Genomic DNA, 24374 nt, shown 5'->3' with positions numbered 1-24374 from the left:
GGGCCGGGCACCGCTCTTGGCCCGCGGGGGCGGATTGGGAGCGAGGGGGCTGCAGACGGCCCGGCGGGGGGCTCCCCGCGAAGAACAAGCCGGGCGGGGGGACCCCGCTGCAGCGCCCGGGGCGCGGGGAGAGATCGCTTCTCCCCGGACACGGGCTGCAGGAGACTGGGGACCGGGGGGGTTTCCAGCGACTTTCCAGCTTCTGGGCTGTGCACGGCCCCAGTCTCTGCTCCGGGGCGTGTGTGTTCGGCGGAGGGGGCTTCCCCCTTCTCTCATGGCTCCGCTGCCCCGTGGGGTGAGCCCCTGGCCGAGCCGGCGAGCCGCCCCTTCCCCGCGGCGGGGGCTCTGGGCTGACTGAAGGGAACCCCCCCCCAGAGCAGGGGGCTGCCGGAGGATGCTCTGACCGGGCGGCACACCCCGGCCCCAGGCAGCGGGGTCCCCCCGGGCTGCGGGGCGATGAGCGCCGGGCTGGACCGCCTGTCCGTGACCTCCTCCGGCTCCAGCTCGCCGGGCCCGGCGGCGGCGGGGGCGGGCAGCCGGCTGCTCTCGGCCAACGTGCGGAAGCTGCACCGTGCCCTGACCCTGCTGCTGAGCGAGCCCGAGCGGGAGCAGTTCATCCACTGCCTGAACGTCTACCACGCCCGCCGCAACGTCTTCGACCTGGTGCAGACCCTCCGGGTGCTGCTGGACAGCCCGGACAAGCGGCAGCTGCTGCCCCTGCTGCGCCTGGTCATCCCCCGCTCCGACCAGCTGCTCTTCGACCAGTACACCTCGGAGGGGCTCTACCTGAAGTCCGGCTTCCTGCCCGGCTGCAGCGCCGGGGGCGCCCCCCTGGCTGCGCCGCCGCCGCCCGCGGCTCCTGGCTGGCCCCAGCCCGCCCCTCTGCCCCCTCCCCGGAGAGCCGGGCCGGACTTCAGCACCGCCGCCGACGGGACAGCTCCCCTGGCGGGCCCCGCCTCGGAGGAGCCGCGCGGGGCGGTGCGGCAGGTGAGCCTGAAGAGGAACAAGACCCACGAAGGATTGGGCTTCAGCATCCGCGGGGGCGCGGAGCATGGGGTGGGCATCTACGTCTCCCTGGTGGAGCCGGGCTCCCTGGCAGAGAAAGAAGGGCTCCGGGTCGGGGACCAGATCCTGAGCGTCAATGACAAGTCGCTGGACAGGGTGACCCACGCCGAAGCTGTCAAGGTAGGTGAAATGCGGGGGGGGGGGCAGTGGTTCTCACCCCTTCCCAGACCACCACCACCCTCCTCACTACCCTAGATCCTCCCCCCCTCTCCCCCCCATTGAGCAAGGTGGGCAGGGCAGCAGGGTTTTGACCCCCAGATTGTGAACCTTAGACCCCTGAAGACCGTGGGCAGGATTCTGTCTCTGGCACAGCGGTGTAAATCCTGAGCAACTCCAAACATTCAGTGGCGTGGCCCCTGGTTTGCCCCTTTGAAGGAGAGATCAGAGTCACTCCCCGGGCATGCTGGAAGGGCGAAAAAACAGGCATTAACAATGCACAGGGACATGCCAGTCGGTTTAATGTAGAGATCGTACTAAATAGTAAAGGGCGGGAATATACTGCACACAACCACTATCTGAAAGTGCTTCTCAGAGGTGGACAAGTATCATTATCCTATTTCCAAATGTTTGTCTATCTAGTTAGAGACCCCATTACCATAGAGTCTGAGCACCTCAGTAATATTCATGGATCCCCCCACACACACACAGATTGCAGTTCTGTGGGGCTGTCATCTCATTTTGCAGTCGGGGAAACTGAGGCACAAAGAGACTAAGTACCTTGCTCAAGGTCATACAGGAAATCAGTGATTAAACCTGGATCTGCCTCGTATCTTATCCACTAGACCATCCTACCACCTCCCACAGGTAAGGAAACTGAGGCACAGAGTGGCAAAATGACTTCCCCTCACCCCCCAACCAAGCCCATACAGTGATTCAGTGGCAGTGCTAGGAACAGAACCCAGGTTCCCTTTCTTACCGCTAGACCAGAATGAAAAAGAGAATAGTCACACACCAGGGTTGCCGGCTGCTCAGGAACGTTCCCTGCATGCACTCCGTACAACGGCTCCCCAACCTGCCCCTGAGCGCGACTGTAATACAAATAAATAAGAATGACCGTGGCGCCATAAGTCAGAGTTCGCCAGCCAGGGGACTAGGTGGCGGGTATCCACAGAAGGAATTTTACAGCGGCAGCTCGCTGATGCGAACCTAACTCAGGTTCGAGTGACCAGAAGTTGTTGCCATCTGACAGCAAGATGTTTTGGTGAAATAGATTGGTGGGCTCAATTCGGAGACTTCCCATGGCACAATAGTTGGCAATCTTAGCAGAACAGCCAAGGGGTCAATGAGCCAGACAGGCTGGCCTATAGGGCTGAGGTACGTTGGCAGAGCTGGGGAGGGGAGGTCAGGGGCTGGAAGGCTGTCTTGCAGTTGTCTGTGCTTTAGTTCTTCTGTGGATAACTGAAGCACTTTGGTTTCCAGCCCAGTCAGTTTGGTACCTTTCACCAGCACTTGCTTCTACAATCCCTTACTCCTGTGAGTAGTCACAGTGATTTCAATGGGGATGACCTGGTGAGTAAAGATTGCTTGCATAAAAATTTACAGGATCAAGCCCTTCATTTTTAAACTGTCAACTTTCCCCTTCCCAACATTTTAAAATCTCTACCCTAAAGCAAAAGAAATTTGTTCCAAGCTGAAATTTAGGTATAAATAATCTCAGGACCAGACTGAAGTTTTTAACATTTAAAGAAAAATTAGAATAAAAATGGAATCTTATCAATTTAATATGCTATTCTGTGCTCGCAAAACTGAAAGAAAATTTCTGTTGCCTGGTGCAGTGATTAGAGATGGGGACTGGGTGCCAGGACTCCTGAATTCCATTCATAGCTCTGCCACTGACTCAACCTTGTATCCTTGGACAATTTACTTAAGAAGCTCTGTCTCTCTATTTACCCACTGGTAAAATGTAGATAACCATATCTACCTTCTTCACATGGATATTTTAGGCTTCATTAATTAGTGTTTGTGTAAAACACTCGGAGCTTCTTGTCTGAACAGTAGTGTTCGGAAAAATTTTTTGCCAAGGGGCTATTCCATAATAAGGTCTCCTTGTGGGTATTTTGAAATGACCAGGATACAAAATGGAAGCTCAGAAATTATCTACACATGGGCTGAAACTTTTTCAAACAACCATTTCATCACATATTCAGGGGAACGGGCATCTTTCAGAGCTCTTGTGGTCCGTTGATGAAGAATGATGCGTATAATACACTTTGATGGCACTGAAGAAACCCCCCTCCTTCTTTTAAAAGGCAATCACATAACGATTCACATAGCGAGCCAGGGTGACGCCTCTGGAGATTTTAAAACTGAGTGAAATTAATGCATCGTACTGCTGTGCCGCTTTTGAAATAAACCCCAAGGAAATGCAAAGCTGAAAACCTATGTCAAATAACGTTAGGGATCTGACTTCAAAAGACACAACTCAGGGTTAAGGTATAAACGCCATCCATAACCATAGGTGCTGGAATTAGGGGTGCTGCAGCACCCCCTGCTTTGCAGTAGCTTCCATTATATCCAGGGTTTACAGTTTGGTTCAATGGCTCTCAGCACCCCCACTATAAAAATGGTTCCAGCCCCCCTGTCCATAACTCACTGTGTTATATGCAGTTATAGTAGGTTTCTGAGCACTTAAGAGGATCTTCTACACCATTTGAGCTGCAATGACAAAGTGAGTTAAGGATACAGTCCAGTCCTTCACTCCTTGCCCAACCTCCTCCTGAAATCAATAGAGATCAAATTCAGCCTTGGCGTAAGCATGTGCAACACCACTACAGTCAATAGACCAAATTCAGCTCTCAATTACACCAGGCTAAATCTGGAAACCTCCACCTACGTCAGTGCGTTACACCAGCATAAATGATAACAGAATTTAGTCCAATGGGCCAATGCCAGGGCTAATTGGCCCTCGGGAGTTTAAGGTGCACAAGAATTCAGGCCCAGAGAAATGTGTGCGATTTTTCTTCCTGTGACGTAGGGTTATTGCTGATATAAAATGTGAGCAGAGTTTAGTACCAGCTGGGGTCCTTTCCTAGCACAAAAACATAAATCACTCTAATAAGATTCCCTGAACATTGTCTTGTCCAGAAGTTTGCTTTAAATTATTAGGGGAGAGTAGCTTTCCTTCTAAAGCGGTCCGATTAAAGTGTGCTTTCCAGCCTTCTGAGGGGTATTCGTCTGGTTCCCCATTCAGTTGAAAAGGAGTATGCCTTCCCTACTGCATTCTGATCTTAATTGTCCTGCAGCGAAAATCCACGTCTGTGTCTGGAGACATCAGTATATGCAAAGCATGCTACCGTATGATAGGAGTAATCAAAGCTCATTCTTCAGGGTACAAGGTGACCACCACAGGAGTCAGGAAGGAATTTCCTCTCTAGTCATTCTGCCATTCCCCTCGCCTGCTGCATTTATGGGTTTCTTTCCATCTTCTGAAGCATCACATGTTGACCACGGACAGAATCATAGCCTGCCAGTGGTCTGATCCAATATTGCATCTCCCAGATGCCCAGATTACACAGATGCTTGTACAAAAGCATAGGCAAACCGTCCGTCATTCAGATAAGATCAATAAAAACATAGGTTCATGGAGTCTATTAAATGAATTCACAGAGTGACTAACACATACATCTCAGTAGGCCAAGGGAGTTCAGTCACTTTTACCTTTTGTTAGCATTTGCTCCTGTATCTGACCTTGCAAAAATAATCTAGTCTTTCCTGCATTCTTCCACGAAGGAAGCGAGAGAGACCGAGTCTGACATGGGGCAGTTCCTCTTTCTATTGGCTGCTGTCCCCATAGACAATCCATAGAATAGTAATTATTTCGAACGAGTCTTACAATGACAGGATATCCTGAGAGTGGAAACTTGGCTCCAAGATAAGACTGCCACGAAGCCAGACAAAGGAGACATAAATTGATGAGTTACATACCATTCCACCTGAAAATTTACTGTTGTGCCGTGACTTGGATATTGGACTGAAGCTCTTTTAGTGTAAATCTGACATAAGTAGCTAGATTACCTGAGCACTCCCAATCAAATTCACGTAATGACTGGCTTCTTAACCCAGTGCGAGCGCTGAGGGTTTATGCCTAGCCTGCTCCGTAGTCTGTATGTGTTTCATCCAAATCAAAATTAAATGACTTCATTACAATTGTCGCTCCATCGCTCTAGCACTCAGGGGCTTATCAAAAGCACATTGTAATTTAAATCATACTCTAAGTGAAGACGTTTGCATTGTCTCTATGCTTTCTAGCGCTCACCTGGTTGTGTTTACTCTTGCTACAGTATATCCTTGGTATTTTAGCAACAGACAAATGAGTGTATGTTTCACTAAGCCATAATATTTTGTCCAAGGCACTTTCAATTCAAAAACAATGTGCGCTATGTATCACACAAGGAGACATTTCTCCTCTTCACTTATTGTAGGGTGAACCGATGTCCCAATATTTGGCGCTTTTTGTTAAATAGGTCCCTATTACCCTCCACCCCCGTCCCGATTTTTCACACTTGCTATCTGGTCACCCTAGCTTATTGTCAGGTTCTTATTTTGCAGCTCAATTGTTTCAGTTTGAAGGAAACAGATACTTGGGCCAGATCCTCTGCGGGCGTAAATCAGAATTCCAATGAGTCCGATTCCAATCGAAGCTACACCAATGTAAATCTAGAGTAACTCCACCAGAATCAATGGAACTGCATGGATTTACCACAAAGGATCTGGCCTGATGAGTTTGATTCTGATCTCATTCCTGCTGGCGTGGATCCAGAGTAACTCCACCAAAGTCAGTGGACCCACCCTAGATTTGCACCAGTGTAACTCAGATCAGCATCTTTGAAAGGATTCTGTGATCTCCTTTCAGGGATAAGGAGCCAGGGCAGAGGCTGTGATGAGACAGATCTGTGCTGGAAAGCAAAATAAATACAGAATACAGTAGAGCGATGTGACCGCTCACAAGTAGCCTATCCTTTTAGCAGGTGTGTTCCCCTTGTGCAGTTCTGTCTGAGAAGACTTGTTTGTGATGGAAGAGGCTCCGGTGGACAAAGGGTGGATTTTATCCATTTGTTCTTGTTTGCCTCAGTTTGGTACACAGGGTTTTAATTCACTCTGAGATGTTCTTTTCTTCTCACACTCTGCCTCTGCCAAGCAGGCGTTTTAAAAAAAAATCAAATCAAATCTCCTTTGAATTATTTTTAACAGTCTATTCACTTGGATACACAAGGCAGCAAGCCGGGCAATCTTTTCAAAGGCTATAATATTCAGTCCAAGTTATAAAGCGCTCCGGCTGCTGGTTCTCTAGTGGGGTACCGTGCAGCATTGCTAAGGCACTGCTGAGAAGCGACAAAAGAGACATGCTGATCTGAAGCTGGAAAATATATTTCAAACAATCCTGCCTGCCAGACAATTTAAAAGAACACGAGCCTCATTTTGTCGTTTCTGGTTGCTGCCCAATTAATCGATTAGCATATTTGACACTCCTTCCTTGCTACGATTGATAATCGCCATTGCATTTCACCAGACATTCAGCTGAAGCAGTTTGTACGGATGAGTGTACTCTTTAACCCTCCGGATGCTTGCATTTTCCGGACTGCCAGACAAATGACTGGTGAGGCAAGATAGATAGACAGAGATCCCCGTTTCCCCAAAAGGTATCAGACTTGTTCTTATAAAAGCTTTTACTCATACAGATTGTGCTGGGTTCGCTCATCTGTACATTTTAGAAGCTGGTGTACAAACCAGTGGCCCAAACTGAATCTCTAGAGTGGTTACAGCAAGGACAAGATGGATGTGAATAGTAGGATTACCATTCATCTGCCCCGATAATTAGCTGGAGGCGACATCTGAATCCTTGGTAAATGGATCTCGGGTGGGTGCAGGTTTGTTTGTTTTTTAATTGCACTACAACAACAACAACAAAATCAATACCAGGAAAAAATGATCCCAAACACAGACATCTAAAAAAATAGCCTTGGGCTTCTGCTCTGTTTCGCTCTCCTGCAAGCAATGTACATTTGAATTCTAGCAGCATGCTGAGCTCACAGGCGGACAGGGGAAGTAATCAGAGTCCCCAGGATTTTCCAGTCGAGGAGAGGGGATGGGTTGGCTATTTGAGTCAGAAACGTTTGTATTTTAACTTTGTTTTAATGCTCTTCAAAGGCAGAGGCCACTGGCAATGATGGAGCATAGCGCCGGCATATTTTCCCGCACAGCTCTGCTGATGCAGCTCCCACCTGTCCCCCTCTGCTATAGTCCTGAGCCACCAATGTGCCACAACACTGCCCTGAGAGTCAAGGGCCAAGCTACTCCTGAGCAGAGACTGTGACAAACAGGGAAGTGGTTTTTTTTGGTGTTGTGGACTAAGCTGAGATGACAACATTCATCTTATCCAGGACCTGGGGGAGGATTTGAACACAGGTCCACAGAAATGCTCCAGCTACGGAGAGGAAGGCTGGGCTTGTTGCTAATATACTGGCATGGGACTCAGGAGATATAGGTTCAATTCTCTGTTCTGCCACAGGCTTCCTGCAAAACCTTGGGCAAGTCATTTAGGGTCTGCTACTCCTTTTAATTACACCAGCAAATCAGGAGTAACTCTTGCAATCGACGGAGTTACACAAGTGTAAAAGAGGTAAGGCCTTTCGTCTCTCTGTACCCCAGGTTCCCAGCTGTAATACAAGGCTAATAATGCTTCATTTCTCCCACCTGTTGTCTCTCTAGTCTGGCTAGATAGTAAGCTCTTCAAAGCAGGGACTGTCTCTTACCATTTGTGTACACAGTACCTGGTACATTAGGGGCTAGTAGGCAATGCTGGAATATAAATGATAAGAAAATCCTGTGACATTCACTGGAATGTTGTAAAGAAACATTTCTGCATCAGTGAAGAAATACACAAACTGACCCAACAGAGAAACTTCTCTTTTCAGCCCAACTATGTATTAGAAGAAAATTAAAATGTAGGGTGCAGAATAATTCATGGATTAAATTCTTTATTTTCTCTGCCCCCCCCCCCCTTCTAGTTAGACTGACGGATTTGGGGTACTTTTCTCAATGTCATGCCTACACAGAGAATTACAGAAGTCTAAATCACTGGCAGTCTCATTTAAACTGACAACACATTTACTAGAGTTGTTTTGCTTTGCTTCTTAGATGGTGCATTACCCGAATGTTCCTCATTGACAAATGCAGAGTGCACATATTATCCCACCGTAAAGAAAATCAACAGCTCGTGAATCAGGGATCCACCTAGAATACAGAGACATCAATGACCCCATTTTCCTCTCAAGCCCACAACCCTCACTATTTGGGCTTAAAATGTTGCATTCTGCACAACACTGGGAAGGGAGCCAGCAATAGAAAGGGCTGTGTGGGCTGCTGGTAATTAGACCTGATTGATTTTCTTTTTTAAATGGAAAAGGACTTCATTTTCCATGAATTTGCTTTCATTATTTTCTGTTTTGTTCAATGAAAAACCAAATACCAAAAAATGTTGCGTTTGGGTCCCCCCCACACACACACACACACTAGAATTTTTCCTTCCCCCCTTTTCTCAGCAGCAGAGGAAAGGGAAAAGAAAAAGGGAAGAACTGGGGAAAAAATAGAGAATGCCAATGTTTTGTATTATGGTCCAAAATCCGGTGTGGGGTGTGTGTGTTTGTTTTATTATTGTATTTATTATTTATTATTATCATTAAAATTTCAAACAAAACAAAAATTCTTTTCAAACGTTCAGTGAAAAATCCTCACTAGTCTTTGACTAGCTGTACTGGTGATAAGCATCCACCGGGCAGTTGTTCCAGGCCTGGGCATCAAAGAGATTTGGGGTAGTGCCAGAGTCTCTGTACAGCAGCAGGGCTGGGCTAGCGTCTTCTACTGCAGCATGCAGCCAGGTTCTGAGGTAGCCAGGGAGAACGCCCTAGGGACCTGGAGTTTTCCTCGGTCATCCTCAGGTGCCTGCACCTAGCAAAGAAGTGGGGATCAAACCTGCCTACACCCCACACTGGGCCCTCTAATGTGAACAGATGTGCATATATTTACATAAGTATGTATGCTCATTTGCATACATTTGCATGTTCACCAACTATTTGACAACCAAAATATATTTTAATTTCCACATTTTTCAGGGCCAGATTGGCTGTTCCCTCCTGTATTGACTCCAGAGGCTCCTTAAAAAAATGGAGACTTCACCTGACGTCCCCTGTCTCTGTCCCCCATTGTGATTTTTCCCTCTGTCATTTCTCACTGCTCGTCCTCCCCTGAGAAATCTCAAGTCTGCCTCCTCTCTGTGTCTGCTCCCCCATCCCGCACTCCTATTTCTGTCCCCAGCTTTCTTGCCCCATCTCCTTTGTCTCTGTCCCTTCCCAGCTGGCCCATAGCACACACACTTCAGGCACAGGGCAAAAGGGAGAGGCCAGGCTCCAGTGGCAACTGGGAGGGAAAGCTGTGAAAAAGACTAAGCTCTGGCCAAGTAAATCCTGAAGCAGCAGAAGGCAGCGATGGGGCTGGGGCAAAGAGTGGAAAGCCCGATCCTTCGGACAAAAGCCGGGGGCTAGGCTGCTCTAGTGGGGAGCCACAGAAATTAGGGTGAATGGAGGAGACACAATGAGGGTACTGACAAGAGGGATTGTGGGTGCAGCTGAAACCCTGTGGAGAGGTGGTCAGAGACAGGTCCTTCATGGGAAGAGTCAAGGCCGCAAAGGCACTGGTCCGGGCCAGAAATATGTCAGGCCCTGTGTTCATGATACAAACCACGCTCAGAACTGCTGTAGTAAAGGATTTCCCCCGGCCTTGTCCTTCAGCCCCCGCTGGAAGGGTATAAGCTCAGTTCAGTTCATCGCACTGCCAGACAGGTCCAAGTAGCTTGAAGACTCTGGGCCCAGTTCTGCCATCAGATATTCCCACTCAGGTCACACGTGAGCCTGACGGACGACTACAGCCCAGTCACACAGCTGGGGCTTGCTGGGGCTGCAGGACTGATCAGGATGGAGCCAGACCCCCACTAGGTTTGGTTTGCTTCTTGTCTCTTAGTCATTTTTTGGCATTGGTGAAAGGTGCTGGGCTGGCAGCCCTGGGGAACGGAGGCCTCTCTTTCTGCACAGGTACAGGATGGGCCGTTTCAACTGCCTCCACACAGCCCTGCCAAGAGGGAGCCTCTCTAGAGGGAGAGCAGCCTCCATAGGTCATTCATAGGCTGCCAGTAAGGGAGGCAGTTAGTGATAACTGAGACCCAGTCTGGGTAAGGCTCCGGAATAGGACTTAGGAACTGTGGGTTCTACCCCTGCCTTGGCCACCCACCTGCGCTGTGGCCTTGGGGAAGTTACTTCATTTTCCCTCTCTGGGCCTGTTTCTCCTCCCGCCCTTTGTCTGACTCACCTATTAGACTCCAAGTTCTTTGGGACAGGGAGTGTCTGTCGTACGTTCGTGCAGTGCCCAGCACAAAGGGGCTCCAGGCTCAGCTGGGACATCTAGTTGCTGCTGGGATACTATTAATAATAATTGTGTTCCCTCTCCAGGGAGAAGGTCTCAGGCCCCTTCCCCCTTTTGTATGCCTGGATTGTCTGCTCCTCCCATCGGCACAGGGGGGCGCTCTAAGCCACAGGCAGCAAATGGTCTCATTTTAAAAGTACATTTCTTCCCCCCCCCCCCCCCCCCCCCCCCCCCCCCCCGTCCTCCATAACAATGCTGGAAGCTCCCTCTGTGCTATTGACAATTGGTTGTTCTTGTCCAGCCTAATTGGGTCCAAAGGGCCAAGCGTCGAGGACATTCAGCTATTTGATTCACCCGTCTCTTCTAATAGGGACATGCCAGGAGAATGCAGGAAACAGTGGTTGTGCAAACTTCTGCGTGTTGTTTCTGCCATGTGTTAAGACTCGATCCCTTTCTTTCTCTCGCTCCTTCACTCTTTCATGCCCGATGTTTCTATTTTGAATGGAATCAATGCAAAACTATGTGGGAGTTTTTCAATTATCTAGAACCTCAGCACTAGTCTTTGCAGTTTGCAAACGGGGGATAATTACCCAGGCAGAGGAATGCACTCCTACCCTCTGAATAGCTCAAGAAACCAAACAGGTCTGTTATTGATAGAAGAAAAGGTGGGAGGGGAAAAGGGGGAGATAGAAGGATGGCCGTGAGTTAATGCTCCTTGTATCCGACTGTGTTCTACAGCAGTGCCACTAACCAAATGAATTGGAAATAGATTGCTCATTTCATTAGCAGCGAAGGTAAGCGAGTGAGCCGCAGCCGTGTGAGATGGGCCTTTTATTCAGGCTGCCAGGAAACTCGTTGTGATTAATGGCCATTGATTTATGACATCTGCATTCCTGCTGAGGGGCTTATGAGGGCCAGGGAGAAGTTTTAAGAAGGCTTCTCTCTTTCAGCTTCCTCAGAGCGAGGACTGGTCAAGAAAAGAAAAAGCAGGGAGGAGAAGGGAAACAAATTCTGTCGATCTCATTAGGCACTATTGACATAAATGAATTTCCCCAAGGGATGGAATAAGTCAGAAGATTGATCCTAGCAAATAAAACGCTGTATTGCAAATCCATTTAATAGCACCATGCAGCAGGCAGGGTATTTACATTAATGACTCGTTAAAGCTAGAGATTTTGGGGTAAATAGGCTATTTTAAAAGTGCTTTAAAATAAAAGAAATCTACTTAAATCATGAAAGACGGAATAGACAATTAAAGAATAGAGGGAATCAATAGCCTTATAAAATCTGTCCTGTCCCTGTGTTTGGCACTTGCTTCCCATAATAATACTTACGGATGATTAGTGTCTGCTTCCCGGCTGTGATTTTTGTAAGGGTGGTCCCCTGATACTACCATTCTCCAATGCCACTTGACTTGTTTCCTTTAGCTCCTCTCCCTACACACACACACACTGTCTGACAGACTTGCCCAGAGCCTTTCATCTAACGGTCTCAAAAGCACGTTACAGGCAGTTTGCACACTAATGAAAGGTAGCTGCCTCTGGGGTGGATCACAGCAGCCAACAGCGCACAGCAAGTTGACACAACAGTTTGAGAGAGGAAGTGAAGGAGTCTGTATCCAGTAGACACTGCAGGGGGAAATTAAGGAGGCAGAAGTATTTTAATTTACTGATCCAGCCAAAATGTACTAGATGCTTTCCAGACATAGAAAGCACACCCTGTCCTGAAGAGCTTACAGTCTAAATGTTGTAATTACCTAAGCTATTCTTTGCCCAATAGTATCACTACTTTCAAAGGCTGAGAGAGAACTTAATGACTTTAAGAGGACTGCACCATGGTTTTTCTTCACATACTGAGCCTATGTAAAGGTTCTCCACCATGGTCTCTCAACCTGGGCCTCACAACCACCTGCCCTTTCTTAGATGAAGAAGTAGATCCCCAAATCTTTCCCTGTTGTAACATGGAGTCATGGTGTGGAAAACTGAGAACCGCCAGCTTACCTCATATCAGCCTCAATGCCCCAGGGAATACAGTTGTTGGTTGGCTCCTGCTTGCTCTGTCTGATTTCTGCTATCGATTTCAGTCTTTCCCAGCCACGAATGCTCGGTTAAGGGAAGGAAGGCTTGTGACACAGCTTTAAGATTTGGGATAAGGGCAGAATTCAGCTCTGGTGTGAGGAAAGCTCTCTTGCAGTCCATGGAGTTGCACCAGTTTATGTCGGGACTGAATTCCACCCCATGAAACCGGCATTTTTCAAAGGCTGAAAAAATCTTGAGTGGGAAAGAGGAGACCCCCCAGGCCCCATTTGGCCTCAGGGGTTTAAGGAGAATCTGGATGGGCAGCAGCTCGCTACGAACAGCCTGATGGCACCAGCAAGGAATCAATCTGTTCAGGGTTTGGAAGCCCTTGTTGTCTAAGAATCAATGAGGTCCCGGAACCTGCTGATGGGAAGCTGGACTTCTGGACAGCTGTTCCTTTCCCTTTCCTGTTTCACACCGAGAGCAGTCTGTTGACCTTTCCTTTGTCTCATCCCAACCTCTCACCCTCTTTGCCAATCCAGGCCTGATCTGTTCCAGCTTCAGGAGGTGTGAGTCCTGCTGCAAGGCCCCTGCTGATCATCTGCCAACTAAAGAAGCTGCATTGGTGGAACTTGGCCACAACCTCCAGTCTACCAGGGAGCCAGTGCTGCCCCCATAACCCACGCCCAGTCAGGCCCCCTAGGCCTATGCAAACACTCATGCCAAGGCAATCCCTGCCCCAGAGATCTTACAGTCTTGGGTACAACCGGTGGATGAAACCAACCAGGCACAGCAGGGGATGGAAGATGAGCTTCCCACTTGCTGACATGTAGCAGAGAGGCCAAGAGCTGGCCGAGCCTGGGGAATGAACCCTTCTCTTTTCTCTGGAGATGGTCCCCCCAGCCAGGGCCAAGACACTTTGGCGGGGAGGTGGCCTGGCTGCTCCCCATGGGGTGCCTGTTCTGTGGCTCACTGAAAGGCCTTTGGTGCCAGGGCTGTCAACCCAGCCCCTTCCCACCAGGGCTGAATCCACTGAAAGATAAAATAAAGAAGAGAGAGGGATACAATTCCTGCTTGCAACATGTCTGAACAACTGGGCTGAGATCAGGCACTGCTCACAGCCAGTGGATGGTAAGAAGCGCAGGGAAAGGAAAGCGATTACTGCAGGAGCTGGGGGTCTCCCATCCACAGGGCTGACTTCGTCCCTTTGACATACTGAGGTTGGTACAGACTTAGGGTCAATTCCCAGCTCATCCACACACTTCCTGCGTCACCTTGGGTGAGTCACTTAGTCTCTCCGTTCCTCAGTTTCTCCATCTGTGACAAGGAGGTAACATTGCTTCCGTTCTCCCACCCTTTGCTTTGACTGTCAGCTCATTGCGACAGGGACTGTCTCTCATTGTGTGTGTACAACGCCCAGCATGATGGGGCCCTGATCTTGACTAAGGCCTCTAGGTGTTCCTGTCACCCCCGTGTACACAGCCCACTGAAAGGAGTGGGATCCCAAGGCGGTAGGCTGGCACAGGAGTTTGCCCTGCAGGACCATATGGAGCAAATGGGCATTCAGATTTGTACGACCCTACCCTGGTGTAACCGAGAGGAGACTCTAGCCTGCTCTATGGGTTTAACGCTGGGTACCTAGGGCTCCATTCATTGGTGTCCAATGGCTCCCTGCTGGCATAAAGGGGCGGTCCCCAGGGAATTCCCCTGAAGTCAAGGGTGTGTCTTGCCGGTGAACCTCTGCTGTCCCCAGTGCGGGATGTTTGCTGGGTTGTTCCCAAGGAACAAGGGCCTCGTTAGAACTTTCCTTTCCTCCTGATTATTCCTGGGCTATCTCAGTGACCTGTAGGAGCAGTGGACAGCTGAGCACCTGTTAGGACAGCCCCTCTAACCTACCCCCAGGGGCCGAATCAGTCAACGACTGGCCCAGCATGGGGTGGTGTAAAGTCACCATTGGCCCTGGAGTCCAGGGTTGTAATCTGATGCCGTAACCTTCCTGGGTACCTCAGAACAGAATCCGGCTGTATGTGTGTTGGAATGGGGGTATTTCGTACTCCCTTGGGCCCCTCGAGGGCTCGCAGAACGACTTCTACCACCATTGCCCTTTTTCTGTCTCAGCCCATTTGCGCTTGCCTCCTTCTGGTTCAGTGGCTAAGAACAGCTTCCATTTACACGGCGCCTTTCAGCCCAGACAGCGTCGAGGGGAATCTTGTGACAGGACTTTCGCTTCACATCTCATTCTAAAGCTGTCCCCTCGGTGCCTCCAGAACGCAGCTCAGTGCCGAACGAGGGGGAAGAGCACCACTTCCTGAAGCACCAGCACCACTCCCTGTAGCTCCTTGCGAGGCTCCCATCCGCATGTCAATCAGGGGCAGCTCTGTTTAGCGTGTCAGAGCTACAAAAGAACTCAGCCAGCAGTAGTACATCGACAGGCTGCACTTCATTACCTTGGTCGTTTGCATTAAATTGCACCATTAAATCCACTCAGCGTCCCCCTGCTGAAGCAGTAAAAGATGACAAGCCCAGGGTGGAATTAAATAATTTATGGGCGCAGCCTTGCCCGTGATGGTGGCTTTGAAGGTGGCCTGATGGCCTGAGGTATCCTTTGGAGGAAGTCTCCTCCACTAGTGCGACACAGCTGTCAAAAACAGCTATCAGGAGTAAGTGAGGGCTGTTTTACCTCCTCTTCCTTTGACAACTTTCAAAAGGCCTCAGGTAACATTTTTTCAGTGAATAAGAAAATTACCTGCAAACTTTTTCCCTGGTAAAAAGTAAAGTCAGCCACCCCCATCTTGATACTGAAAGCTATTGAGAGCACTGATGGCCATGCACATCCAACTGGAATGAAGAGAATAAATGAGGATGGACAAGGATGTGATGGGTTCCCCTCCCCCCAGGGGTGCCACTTGGGAACTGAGGTACCATTGAGCCCACCTGACCCACCAGCCAGGGCTCCCTTCAACTGTACTGCCGTGAGAAGCTGCAGACACGCTCCCGGTCTCACACTTTCACCAGCACACACGTAGGGACACACCCAGCTGTTGTAACATGCAAACAGGCTTTCTGACTAGCCCCTGCCTGGGAAGGCTTCAGCTAAGGAACTGCCCAGTTACTCAAGCGCCCACCCCCCTCTAGAGTGCAAACCCAAATTAGACCATCTTGCGCTGCACAGGGAACTGTACATGAAATTCACCCCCTCCCTCAATGCGGAGAGGAATATACCCAGCGTTCTGCCCCCAGTTCGGATTTCCAGGCACACTGATTTAAGACAAAACAAGACAAGTTTATTAACTACAAAAGCAACTGGGTCTGCCATGCTGGGGCAATGTAGTGCAACAAAGGGACATCCAGGTAAACCCTGATTCTGCAGAAGTCCTTGAAACTGCAGCTTTTGGGACATTGAGGTGGGAGCTAGAAAAACAAACGAGGGTGAAAGTAATTTGGAAACAAATTTCAAACAATATGGAGCGTTGGATACATGGGGTTTGGCAAGTCTAAGATTTCCCCAGCGACATCAGATCCTGGGCTACTAAGTCCCACATCCCTGCTCCTAGCCGGGGCCAATACAAGGTACTTCTGGAGAAAGCAAAAGAAAAAATCCTATAATGCACATAGATCGTTCAATGCAGCGGGGGGATGGACCCAAGGGTTCTTTATTATCCCGATTCTGAAAGCACGAGCTATGATAACTCACTTGATCCATGGATCTGCCTTTGAGCCTCAGGTCAGTCCTTTGCCCCTGAGCAGACAGAGGACCTGAATCATGGCTGCTCTTGTGCAGGCATTGACAAGTGTGAAATGCTCCAATCAGGATGGTAACGTGTTCCAGTCATTTTGCACTGGGGTAAATGAGGAGGCAAGGTGGAGGGGAGCAGCCAATCAGGCCCTGAGAGTGGGAGTGCTCCGCCCATTCTATGGGCGGGTTCACTTGAAGTCTCTACCGTACCCCACCTAGCCAACAGCATGAGCAAGAGGAAGGATGGTCTAGTAGTTCAGGCCCTGGCTTAGGATTTGAGATCCAGCTTCAAGTCCCTGCTCTGCCACAGACTTCCCATATGGCCTTATGCAAGTCACTCATGCTTCGCTCCTCATTTCTATCCAATGAAACACAAAGTTTCAATAGGAATGAAGAGCCTAAGTACCCCCTGAGGAGCTAGGCCTTAGCCTCTCTGTTCACCATACACAGAATACTTCCTTACCTCACACAGGTATTGTGGGGCTGTTCTGAGGTGCTCTAGCACTAGGCTGACCAGACAGCAAGTGTGAAAAATCGGGGGGGGGGGGGGGTAATAGGAGCCTCTATAAGAAAAAGATCCAAAAATTGGGACTGTCCCTATAAAATCGGGACATCTGGTCACCCATCTAGTACTAGAATAACAGGGGCTATATAAGTCCGTAAGATAGAACACAAGCAGCACTTTGAAGAGGCCCCTCTTAGCCGGCCATCTTTGACAGTGGAAGAGAAAATTAAGGTGGGAGGAAATAGGGGGACTCTGGCTGAGGCCGACACAGCCTCCCCAGCAAGGGAAAACAGTAAAATATTTGGGTTAACTTGGGGCTTGCCAAAGCGTCTGAGTGATCGATAGCTGCACTGGGAATCTTCTAAAGCTTCTCCAATGCCTCTTAATTCTGCAGCTCGGCCTGCCAGTGTTTCATAAAGGCCTGTTTTAGTGCACAGACGCGTGAATGTGTTCAAAATCTGTGCCAGAGGTCCTGTGCCTACTGTGTTTCATTCCCATACATGCCCGGTGCCATTGTTCAAAGGAAAGCACCATTTCACCTCCTCCAGGCTGCACCAATGTTCATCCACGCCCACTGCTGCTTCCAGAGGCGCTGAAAGCTTCCAGATGCCCTGAGGATTTCTGATCCTGGAGTAACTCGGACCTTGTACTCACTTGTCTGACCCACAGTTGATACACCCAGGGCTTCGGGAGAGATTTTCTCCATTGCCCTGGTCTATTCTGCTAATGCACTTATACCTGGAAGGATGTTCTTGTGGTTACAACATTGGAGTGGCTCTTAGGAACTTTGGGTTCAACTTTCTACTCCGCTGTAGACTCGCTGTGTGACCTTGGGCAAGTCATTTAATCTCTCTGTGCTTCAGTTCCTCCTCGGTAGCACAAGGATGATAATACTTACTTTGTTCCTCTTGTCTATTGAGATTGTAAACTCTTTGAGGCAGGGGCTAGCCCCTCCTGCCTAGGATCCTGGGTACATACTCGAGCGGGCTAACCTGTGCTGCTAGCAATCACATCTCCTGATTGCAGTGTAGACATACCCTAAGTACTTTTGCAGCATCTTCTCCAGTGGAGCCCTGGTCTTGCTTGGGGCCTCTAGGCATGACTGAAGCATAGAGAATAATAATCCAAGCTGCTTTGACCAGTGCCTTTGTGTCCTAACATACACACCCTGCTAAATGCATCTGACTCCTGTAGCACCTTACCCTACTCTTCCACTTTTGGGCCCTGTCTTGAGCAGGGAATTGGGCTGTGGCTTGCCAATGTGGACACGTTCCTTTGGGGATTTAAGGATGAGACTCTCCAACCTATTTTGACTTGTGACCTATATAAAAAGATGGATTTGTCCCCAGAGATGAAACCCTAGGGTCAAACTCATCTCAGGTGTAACTATTGACTGCAACAGAGCTGTGTCCAGGATTGAATTTAGTCCCTGGTATTTTTACCCACTGGCAAAGTTACTATTGTTTATTAATACATATATTTTATAGCTCCATACTGCAGATGGTTATGAGGCATTTCCAGACAGAATATTTTGTGAAATAGCTGGATTAAAATGCTTTCCAAGTTGGCACAATCTAATGAATCAAAAAATCCACTTTGATAAATATGCCTATCTATGAATGCACTTTCCCAGCATGTGCTTAAGCTCCTGTTGACTTCCTCTTGACGACAGTGGGACTTAAGCACATGCTTAAAGTTAAGCACATGCCTAAGTGCCTTCTTGAATGAGAACCCCTATAGGTTTGTTTTCCAGGAGGAAAAAAACACACCTTTTAATAGGATATGGTATTCTTCTCTTCCTTTCCTTAACTGGTGCATAGTGTTGCTGTGCATTGTTAAACAGCTGCCATGTTCTACTCCAGAGGTGGCTGCATTTTCAATGGTGCATGAAGTGATTTATTACACTCACACAGTTACTCACATAAATATCCCCACATTTAATACTCTGCTTTGGGATCCTTCAGGTGATATATAAATGTAGTTTCCAATTTTTCCAATGTCATGTGTTTCCATGAAAGGTTTATCCATTTATTGTTACAATGACCTTTATTTTTTGGAAAGGATATTAACCCAATAAAGGCTGAATTAAAATAAAGTTTCCGGCATGAACCCACACATGTCAGGAGGGATCTCGGACAATCCTTAACTCACCCCTTTGTCCTATGGCATTAGAAGAGTCTCCGTGTGCGATGACAGGATGCATATAAGCTGCACACCGGGTCTGATTGACAGATGAACAATCTCGACATCCAGAGCCATATTCTAGCCTCAGTTGCACCCATGGACCCCATGAATTGAATGGTGTCAGGCAGGTGCACGTGAGGAGGGAGGTGCGGTTTTACCTGCAGAACAAAGCTCCACAGAGCTGGTCAAGGCTCTTGCTAGGATTATTTTGACCCAGTCTGTAGACGGCATGGCCTCATAGAAGGGGCATCAAGCCAGGAGGCAAGGCTTCTATTCCCAGCTTCCCAGGGGTCTGTTGCGTGACCTTGGGCAATTTCCTGTCTCATTTTCCCCTCCCACCCTTTGTCCATCTTGCCTGTGTAGGTTATACTCTCGCTGAGGGAAGGACGGTCTCTTCACACATGTTTGCACAGCACCTAGCACAACAGGGTGCAGGAGGGGGCGGTGATTTGCTATGAAGCTACTGCTACAGAAGGAGTGACGGGGGCTGCTGGAGCTGTGACTCCATCCCACTTAGCAGCCTTAGGAGGCCGCCTGCCTGCCTCTGAGCTCACCAGAGCATAGACTGGGGTGGGAGCTGGGACCACGATTGAGCTCACAGGAAGAAATGTAGCTTGGAGGTAAATGTTATTTTTGTGGCAGAAAAGATCTCGTTTGGGTAGCAGGCACAACTGTTTTCAAGCCACCGTTGGTGGTGGTAGAGGGGGCTCATTATCTGCTGTCGCTGGTGATTAACTTCCCTGCCTGATGCTGCAGTTTGAAGTAAGTAACCAATTGTTTTTAAAAGCTGAGACAGGAGGATTTTGTGAGTGAAGGGCAAAGTTCCAGCAGCCCCTGTACTGTGAAGTTAAGGACAAATGGAGCAATTTCATCAGTATTCAAGTGGAAACTGCGCCGGCATTCCATTAGATGTGGCTGCTTAGATGTAGCAAATGCAATGTCAGGATTACAGAGCCAATTTCTGTCCCTTATATTTGTTTCTAATTCTTTCTTTGTTGGAGCAAAAACCAAACCCAACTACCAAAATAACTGGATAGGTCACCTGCCTCCGGAGCTGGGATTTGTGCGTCATGGTGATTGCTTCCAGCTCACTCAAACCCCTGGCTGAGGGGTAGGAAGGATTGTCTAGTAGACTCAAGTCTTGGGTTCAGTTCCTGCTCTGCCACCGACTGTCTGTGTGACCACGGGCAAGTCACTTAATCTATCCCGTGCCTCAGTTCTACATGTGTAAAATGGGGATAACAGCACTGCCCTGCCTCATGGAGATGGGTGTGAGAGAGAATAAACTGGAGATAAATGAGGACAGGAGCCACTAAAAAGTCAGCTCTAATCCCTTTAAAATATGCCATCTTCTCCCTTCCAGACCCTTCCTGCCTGGCAGGTCCTTGTCCTCTTCCTGCTCCTGGATCTCTCCTCTGCCTCCCATGCAAGCTGTGGCGGTGGCTTTAGGCCATCCTAGGTGGGGCGGTATAACTGTCCCTGTGCTGGTCAATACAGGGCACTTGTGTCAGGGTCCCATAGTGCTGGGCTATTCAGAGAAGGCTGCTGCTGTCACAGGGGTCCCTCTATTGATGGCAGTCTGGGCAGGCGGCCTGCTCACAGCCCCTTCGTGCCAGCTGTGTTGGTGCAAAGGGCTGTGAGCCTGGCAGAGCCATATCCTGGGAAATTCCTCCAGCGTCGGGCAAGTCCTTACGCAGACAGCACAAGGGTTCCCGGCACTTCTTGGGGCAGTCCCTGGCAGTGCGGGGGTGTCGGCGCCGTTCCGGGGGAACCACAGGCCTGGTCGCTGACCTGCTGTATAACAGCCATTTGTGGCCGTGAGCAGCCGGGTACAACAGAGCAGCCCTAGGCCCCAGAATAAGGAAGGAGCAACGGTGGCTTGAGGCACCCTCGGGTCCTTGTTTCAGCTTGGTCACATTGATGAATTGGGTCCCACAGCCGCCAGGCTGGCCTGACCTATTCCTTTGGGAGAGCCGCTCTGGAAAACCACCTGCAGCGGCCTGGTGACAGACAGCACCTCCGTTTCCACTCCCTGCTGCTGCCTGGGAGCCCTGGTCCAGCCGCGCGCTGCCAGGCAGGGCTCTGCATTTGCTTTCCAAGCCTCCCGGAGTCTCTGCTGTCAGCTTCATACATAAAACATCTGGCCGTTAATTGAGATTCCATTTCCCCAGCAGTACTGTCAGGGGAACACCGGGGGACCTTAAAAGTACCTTGTAAATCTCCGGCCACTCAGCCTCTCAGACTGTTTACCCAGCTTTCCGAGAGCAGCTTCCCTGGTGTTCCCGCTCTGTCAGGGGCTGACAGGGAGCTCAGAAGGAAGGGAAAAGCCCCCCCTCCGCTCATCTCCTCCCACCGGCAATGGTCATGCTTGTCCCTCCCCGGTTCCCCCCCTGCCGTTTCTGGCATTTTTATCTCCTAAATGTGTTGCAAAGTCATGGCCGTATGGGCTCGTGTCAGACCAAGGCCAGGCGTGGTGCAGTTGGGAACCTAAGCGAGGTCACGCCAATGGCTGGGCAAGCTTTCTCAGGCAGGCTCAGGTTCTCTCTAGCCTCACCATTGCCAGGTATGATCCTCTGCATGGCAAATCAGGGGTTAACTCCAGCTTAGCTTCCCCCCTTCCTTTGCACAGGTGATCAGAGGAAGCAGTGGGGAAGGATTCAGCCGTGCACCAGCTTGCACTAATTCTGGTTTCAGAGTAGCAGCCGTGTTAGTCTGTACCCGCAAAAAGAACAGGAGTACTTGTGGCACCTTAGAGACTAACAAATTTATTAGAGCATAAGCTTTCGTGGACTACAGCCCACTTCTTCGGATGCATATAGAGTGGAATAAATATTGAGGAGATATATATACACACATACAGAGAGCATGAACAGGTGGGAGTTGTCTTACCAACTCTGAGAGGCCAATTAAGTAAGAAAAAAAAATCTCCTCAATACTTATTTAAATTTGTTAGTCTCTAAGGTGCCACAAGTACTCCTGTTCTTTTCACTAATTTTGGGTGTTCAGCTTGGCCCTCGGTGCTGGGGAATCGGACCCCATGGGATGGATGCTTAGGAGACAGATGGAGAAGAATGCACTGGGGAAGGGTGGGCTACACAGCCAGGGTCATCAGTCTGAGCTGACCTTTTGGTGGGGAGTTTTCTCTTTATTAATGTTAAGTAACAGTAGCACCTAGAAACCAAGATCAAGGCCCCATTGCACTCAACTCCGTGGAAACGAATGTGTGCTAGGGGCTGTACGAACACCGAATGAGACAACCCCTGGCTGCCCCTACAGGTATGTCTACACTGCACACTAAACCCATGCTGACTCAGGACCTGGGGCCTAGGACCCTGCTGCATTGGGGGGAAGGGGAGGTTGCCATGTAGACATACCCACAAGCCTGAATCCCACAGACCTGGGTTTACAATGCAGTGTAGACCACACCCTAGGAGTTTACACTCTAATAGATAAGACAGACAAAGGTGGGAGGGGAAAACAGGAGGGGGTGAAGCCATTAGCCATGCAGCAGAGCCGGGAACAGAATGCAGGTCTCCTGACTCCCAACCTGGTGGCTTATCCACTAGACAAAACCACTTCTGCTTGTTTTCCTGCTCTTTTGCATTTATTTGTGATTACTTGGTATAGTCCTCTGCAAGGAAAAGACCTTGCTGACCGTGGCTTGTTGTCTCTGCTGAAACGAACAGTGTTCTATAGAATATAGAAATGTGACAGGATTCTAAAGAAATTGCTCTAAAACCCTACAGCATTTGATCGAGAACACGACCCTTTCTGTAGGTTGTTTTGACATACGCTGTAGGACTGAATAGCAGGGCAAGAATTCTTATGGTTTATAGAAGAAGTGGGCTGTAGCCCACGAAAGCTTATGCTCAAATAAATGTGTTAGTCTCTAAGGTGCCACAAGTACTCCTGTTCTTTTTGCGGATACAGACTAACACGGCTGCTACTCTGAAACCTATGGTTTATAGGTTGGTTTAAAAAAATAAATAATAAGATGGAGATATACCTATCTCATAGAACTGGAAGGGACCCTGAAAGGTTATTGAGGCCAGCCCCCTGCCTTCAGTAGTAGCACCAAGTACTGATTTTGCCCCAGATCCCTAAATGGCCCCCTCAAGGATTGAGCTCATAACCCTGGGTTTAGCAGGCCAATGCTCAAACCACTAAACTAGGGTTACCATATTTTAATTTTAAAAAAGGAGGACACTCCACGGGGCCCCAGCCCCGCCCCTGCCCATTCCCCAAAATCCCCACCCCAACTCTGGCCCCCTCTGCCCCCTGCTCCTCCCCCTCCCCTGCTTCCCACGAATCAAATGTTCGCGGGAAGCCTGAAACAGGGAGGCAGCAGGTAAGCTGGGGCTGGGGCGCGGCCCAGTCCGGCCAAGCGGCTCCCTCCAGCGGCCGTCCCAGGCCAAGAGGCTCTGGCGTCTCCCGCCCGGCTCGGCTGGGGCCCTGGCCCCTGGTCGAGCACCCCCGGCTGACCACCACCACCCCCTGGGCCCCCGGCCCAGAACCGCCGGCCCCCGGCCGAACACCACCGGGCTCTCCCTCCCTCCCTATTTTCCCGGACATGTCCAGCTTTTGGGATTTCCTCCCGGATGGGGATTTGAGGCCCAAAAAGCCAGACATGTCCAGGAAAATCCGGACGTATGGTAACCCTAACTAAACTATCCCTCCTCCCAAAGTTTCATTTTCTGTTACAGTCTCTGTTTTAGGGCTGCTATCTTAGTGTTTTTATACTGCTGCCCATCACTGTAGGCTGAGTGCTGTGGGGTTTTCACATGCGCTCCTTCACATTGTGAGTCTTTGTGGCATGTTTTCAGGGCCTCCATCACCCATCTGGGGCTTACTGGTTTCAGAGCTTTGTTACTGGCTAGTAGAGGGGGAAAGTGGCATCTGGAGCCTGGGCTCCGAGCAGGGGCGGCCAGGCAGCTATTTTTAGCCCATAACACAAACATGAGTCAGTTGACCTGGGCTCTGAGACTTGCTGCGGCTGAAGGGGTTGTTTTGTTTGGGGTTTTTTTGCAGTGTAGATATTCTCTTGGTCTTCTGACTTGGATGTTAGCTCCTACTGAACAGATCAACTAGTTCACGAGCCATATTAATGAGCCGATGCTTGAACACTGCTATATAGGTGCCGGGTATTATTTTTGATTATATTCCTTGCTCAGAACGGGGCTGCCTTGGGATTTGCTTCATTTCAGCTCTGAGGAAGCACTCACTGCTAAGGCAAAGCCACTGTGGACTCACGTTTGGAGCCATAGCTCTCTCCATAGGTACCTGTTGGGGTAGAGGTCGTGGTGCAGCCCCTGAACAGACTGCCATGTTTAGAAGTCGCTGCAATTAATCCAAGGCCGTGGATTGTTTTTAAAGACCTCCTGTCACAGGGGAGTTCCCTATTGGGTGCTGGGAAGTGGGCGGGCGCAAGCCGGCCCACAGCTAAAAGCCCCTC

The 24374-nt window shown here is 49.5% G+C and overlaps 1 protein-coding gene across 2 annotated transcripts in view; it reads left to right on the top strand.

Moving 5' to 3' along the window:
- Positions 1–310: 310 nt before the first annotated feature.
- WHRN (whirlin) overlaps positions 311–24374 on the top strand; it is a 102772-nt gene continuing 78708 nt past the window's right edge. For both annotated transcript variants that reach the window (XM_042859688.2, XM_065571963.1), the window contains exon 1: positions 311–1185. In XM_042859688.2, coding sequence (XP_042715622.2) covers positions 457–1185 — 729 coding nt within the window. In that variant the 5' untranslated portion in view covers positions 311–456. The remainder of the gene's footprint in view (positions 1186–24374) is intronic.

Source organism: Chrysemys picta, chromosome 18, assembly GCF_011386835.1.
Source record: "Chrysemys picta bellii isolate R12L10 chromosome 18, ASM1138683v2, whole genome shotgun sequence".
Lineage (NCBI taxonomy): Eukaryota > Metazoa > Chordata > Testudines > Emydidae > Chrysemys > Chrysemys picta.
Note: the sequence above shows the minus strand (reverse complement) of the source record. Positions and strands in the feature narration are given on the sequence as shown.